This window comes from Coregonus lavaretus (assembly GCF_964263955.1).
Source record: "Coregonus lavaretus genome assembly, chromosome: 38".
In the NCBI taxonomy this organism is placed as follows: Eukaryota; Metazoa; Chordata; class Actinopteri; order Salmoniformes; family Salmonidae; genus Coregonus; species Coregonus lavaretus.
The window spans coordinates 19,750,269-19,755,535 of record NC_140025.1 but is presented as its reverse complement, the minus strand read 5'-3'; the positions used below and the strand labels follow the sequence as shown (position 1 = coordinate 19,755,535).

General features: G+C 40.0%; 1 protein-coding gene across 1 annotated transcript; it reads left to right on the top strand.

The window, feature by feature from the left end:
• The first annotated feature begins 668 nt into the window (after positions 1-668).
• Positions 669-4,539, top strand: LOC311112197 (cytochrome c). Its single transcript, XM_084155222.1, has 3 exons — positions 669-757; positions 1,743-1,917; positions 3,950-4,539. The coding sequence occupies exons 2-3, from the start codon at positions 1,749-1,751 to the stop codon at positions 4,093-4,095; spliced, it is 315 nt and encodes a 104-aa protein (XP_084011348.1). The 5' UTR covers positions 669-757; positions 1,743-1,748; the 3' UTR covers positions 4,096-4,539.
• The last annotated feature ends 728 nt before the right edge of the window (positions 4,540-5,267 follow it).

Below are 5,267 nucleotides of genomic sequence, written 5' to 3'. Positions count from 1 at the left end.
ATGGCGTGGGTGTTGTCCTTGGCCACCTGCTGACAAGGCTGACAAGATAGGACCCTTTTGTCCATTGTTATTGGATAGGAACAGAACTTATAACCAGCTCCTGACCTAAATAGATCTTAGCACAACATTTTACTCAACATATCATATTCCATATTCACTATAACAAATATATCTACTACGACATTAGCAAGAACCGCCACATCCTCAGCCGGCTAATCCAGTGTGTGAAGTTTTGCGGAGTGTTTGAGTTAGCTTTGCAAGGCAAAGATGAAACTGAGGGCTCCACCAACCCTGGTAAGCCAACACTTTTGAGATCAGTCAATAAATGCTTCTGGTATTGACTTATATGCTGCCCCTGTCTTCATGTTGTTGCTGGACATATCTTTTTTAAAATGTGTGTAGGTCACCTAAATCATCAGAAAAATTGCCCCCCCTGAGAATTTTTTCAGGAGCCGCCACTGGTCACCAAATTAATATAGTTTGTTCAGAGTTCGTTTTGATATGTTAACATTCATATCCTGATCGCGTCTGGTGTGGATGGACCAAAATCAACATGCGCGTGCCCGGTGTAGTCAGCGTATCAGTCTGACAGTACCACTTACAGATTCGTCGAAAGCTAGCACGTGACTGCCCTGCCTGATTGTGACGTCAAATGCCGGTGCCTCTAAAATAATGTGACCTTCCATTACGCCCGCAGTAGGACCATTCCATAGGCAGCCGATAATTCCTTGGGTGGTTTAAAAGATATTAATCAAAGGTAATAATCGTGACTCATTTTGTTAAATTGTTTCAAATTCTGTTTTACCTTGCGACCGTATCACTGTTGCTGGTATTCCACTAAAATTATGATATACCGGTACACGGGACTCGAGTTGGTAACGGTGTCGCGTGTCCTGGGTTTTGAAGAATAGGAATTGCGTAAACCTAACCGGTAATTCGAAAACAATTGACTAAGGCTGTGCCCATCCATCCATGCCCTTTTAGATTGTCTAACTAATATTTGATTGCTAACGTTATTTATAATAGATTTGATTAAAGTGTTTGATTTATAGGTAGCTAGGTAACTAAGTATTGCAGATCATTGACATCTTCTTAGCTTGTTAGCTAGCTAGCTCAGCATCACTGACAGTGACAGCTCCTTGTCAATAATAGCGGCAAATTACTTGGCAAACTAGTAGTACTAACGTTACCCATCTAACTGACTAGCAAAGTCACTGGTCAGCTTTCTTCTAGAAAAAGTATGTTCTCGTAGTAAGAAACTCAATTACAACTAGCTAACTCGTTTTTGTTTTAACTATAAATTACGTATTGGTTCGCTAAATCGACAGATTGTTGTACTGTATCTTCTGCCCTTGATGGGGAAAGTGAACGAGCCCGCGATGTCGGCTACAATGCTCCGTTGATGGCTACCTAGTTAGTTAGCTAACTTTAGCTGGTTGACTTCTGGCTGAGCTAGCTCAAGGCAGTGTGGCTAATTTGGGCCGTGAAGCTTTTAGCTATATTTTTCTAAGCAAAAAGTTGCTAATTTGGTAGCTAACGTTAGTTACGTAAATTAGCTAGCTAACAAGTTCACGTTACCTCAAATGACCTTTAGATTGTAGAATCACCTTCATCGGGGAGGAGGCCCAGTTGCTTGCTGTTAATCAACTGAATATTGCTCAGACTAATCCAGACCAAGTCATGGATAACGTTAGGTTTGCTACGCTCTGCTTTATCACCTAACGTGCTGTGTTCTCCACTAGGTTACTATGGGTGACATTGCAAAGGGAAAGAAGGCCTTCGTTCAGAAATGCGCCCAGTGCCACACTGTCGAAGAGGGTGGGAAGCACAAAGTGGGTCCAAACCTTTGGGGTCTGTTCGGACGTAAGACTGGTCAGGCTGAGGGCTACTCCTACACAGACGCCAACAAGAGCAAAGGTAGGCCTTTTCACCTGTCCTCCTAGTTAGTGGGAAATGGCTAGAAGGGATCCAGATTGTAAAATTAACCTTAAACTAATTCTCCAAACCTGATGCATTCATTTTCCTAACCTGCTACGAAAGTCAAATGGTCTCGAATTGGTCTTATCTAACAAAATTTGAAATGGTGTTTTTTACATTGGATAAAAGTAGCAACTCGGAGCTAGAAAATTGTATCATACACTACAGTTGAGGAACAATGGGGAAAGTAATTCTGCTTTGAAAGTTGATCAACTTGTAACCACACTTCTGAGAAAATGGCCCTTGAATGTTTCGGTACACCTACTAGAGAGCTCTTTGTCTACACCCATTCAGCATTGTTTACACCCTCTTAAACCTATCTCTTTAAGGATTTGACATGTGAGGCCATGTGCAAAACAGACTAAAGGCTGGTTTATACTATGTCTATCATCATGAACATTCTATTGTTGTCCGACATCAAACTTGTTGTTATGAAAAGGTATAAAAACAAATCACAGGCTGCGTGACATCAGCAGAACTGGTGTATTTTAACACCAATAAACCCATCTGTTTAAAAATTAATTTAGTATGTGTCAATCTAGCAAACCAGGCAACTAAAAGCAACTTAACGTTAAATCCTAATTTGACTTTGGTGCAGGTCATGTTGTTCTTCACATTACCGTCTCTGGTAAACGCACACTATCAAATAAAATATATAAGTTTATTTGTTACATGCACAGGATACAGAAGGTGTAAACGGTACAGTGAAATGGTTACTTGCATAGTGGAGTCTTTTGTTTAGACATGTAGCTAGCTAGCTAAACAATTAACTATACTCCCAACTCATAATGTTACTACCATGCATTCATCTGCAGGTAGCCAAAGCTAACCAACTAGGTTCAATGTTAGCTAGCTAGCTAACATTAGGCCATAAGTAACAATGCAAATGACTGTCTGAGATGCGAATAATGTTACTACACAGATGATACACATAACGTTAGCTAGCAAGACAGCCAGCTAACGTTAGCTAGCTAGCTAACAGTACGCTTTAACTTGCAATGAAAGCAACTTTCTGACAAAATTTAAACATATCTGAAAATGTAGCTCGCTAGACTCTTACTCATACATGGATGAATGCTTCTCCCTCTCTGTCATGGATGCCATGGTTGCCCTTAGTTTGAAGATGTAATCCGGAGACAGGTGTTTTTATTACAACAGCCTTCTGTGTGTTCTCTTTTTGACTCCCTCAACATATTTGCAATCAAACGCCAGAATTCTCTTAGCTATCATACTCTGCTTCCACCAGGCATTTCACTGATTTCAAAACTGTCAACTTCTTCTGTGACAACAACACTGTTGATTGCCGTTTCAGAAGACTACCATTTTTTTTCTAAATCAGGGATTTCCTCATCGTCTGAGTGGAGAACATTAGCAACACTTTTACAGTTCTTTGTAATATCTTTTTAAAAAGCCGTGTTAGAAAGGATTACCTACACATACTGAGCAGCTCATGTTATAGATAGAAGTATGCTACATGGCAGACCAATCCGAACTCATCTCTCGGGATGTCCAGCCCATTCATTATCTCAGCTAATCATGCCTAGTGGGAAGGTTGCTGTCTTTTTCTGTGGCTAAACCAACTAGGCTCGTAATTTAACAATTGTATTCATATTTACAGATGGCATACAAGTTTGCTATTAAAGTTCACATGTTCCAGAAGGCATTTGTGCCACCAAAAATGCATTTTCATGAAGAATAAATGTTTACGTTCAAAATCCTCTCCTGTGAAATAGTTATGTGCGACATACGCCTGGTTTGCTGAAACAAATCACAATTTGACAAAAGCTGGATCCCTTCTAGCCATGACCTAGTTAGTGTGGCTGAGTCAATTCACATTTCTGGTCAAGTGAGGAAATGTATAGTTGTCCCCAAACTTGCAGGTCATGAATAAAATGTCAGCTAATTAACTGAATGTTGTCTTGATGTACAGAGTTCCTTGCCTTAGCTAAGGGATTGTATTATTCTCTTGTAGGCATTACTTGGGGTGAAGCCACCCTGATGGAGTACTTGGAAAACCCAAAGAAATACATTCCAGGAACAAAGATGATCTTTGCTGGCATCAAGAAGAAGGGCGAGCGCCAAGACCTTGTTTCATATTTGAAGTCTGCGACATCATAAAACATTGTATTTGAAGATAAATATTTAAGTTAAATGTATTTTTAGTATGTTGGCTGTCCATTTTTGATCTTTACTTCAATGACACAAAATCACTATATAATGGCCAGGACTCATCAATCTTTGTGTTGTCATGGAATGTGTCCAATGCCAGACCCATCTTACTTGTGAACAGAATCTAATTTCACTTGATTTCATGCTGCTAATGCTGAGATATCAGTCATGGTTGATCAGCTGGTGGTTACTGAAGGTCCCTGGTTTCCCTCCCTCCTGAAGGAATGATAATATATCCCCTGGTTTAACAGGAGCTGTTGAAAGTTAAGTTATTTTATTGTAATGAAAGTTATAAGTATTCCAGAAGGCTGTTTGTAATTGAAGTGGCTATATGCACAATGGTAGCTATGGTATGTACCTGAAGGAATTGATCAATAAACTGCTATAATAGAGCATGCATTGCTTTTTTTCTTTGCATAAAGAACAAAGGATTGATATTCCACAAGGATGTACAGTTGAAGTCAGAAGTTTACATACACTTAGGTTGGAGTCATTAAAACTCGTTTTTCAACCACTATAGTTTTGGCAAGTATGTTAGGACATCTACTTTGCATGACACAAGTAATTTTTCCAACAATTGTTTAATGACAGATTATTTCACTTATAATTCACTATATCACAATTCCAGTGGGTCAGAAGTTTACATACACTAAGTTGACTGTGCCTTTTAAACAGCTTGGAAAATGCAGCCATAGGTGCCAATCAGAATGAGTTTTTCCCCACATAAGGGCTTTATTACAGACATTAATATTCCTCTGTGGCGTTGTGTGACAAACCTGAACATTTTAAAATGGCTTTTTATTGTCCCCACCGAGTGGCGCAGTGGTCTGTGCCACTAGAGATCTTGGTTCGAGTCCAGGCTCTGTCGCAGCCGGCCGTGACTGGGAGACCCATGGGCGGCGCACAATTGGTCCAGCGTCGTCCAAGGTAGGGGAGGGTTTGGCCGGCAGGGATGTGGGTTCGTTTCCCACGGGGGGCCAGTATGAAAAATAAATAATAAAAAATAAATAAAAAAACGTGTGCATTCACTAACTGTAAGTTGCTCTGGATAAGAGCGTCTGCTAAATGACTAAAATGTAAATGTAAGGTGCACCTGTGTAATGATCATGCTGTTTAATCAG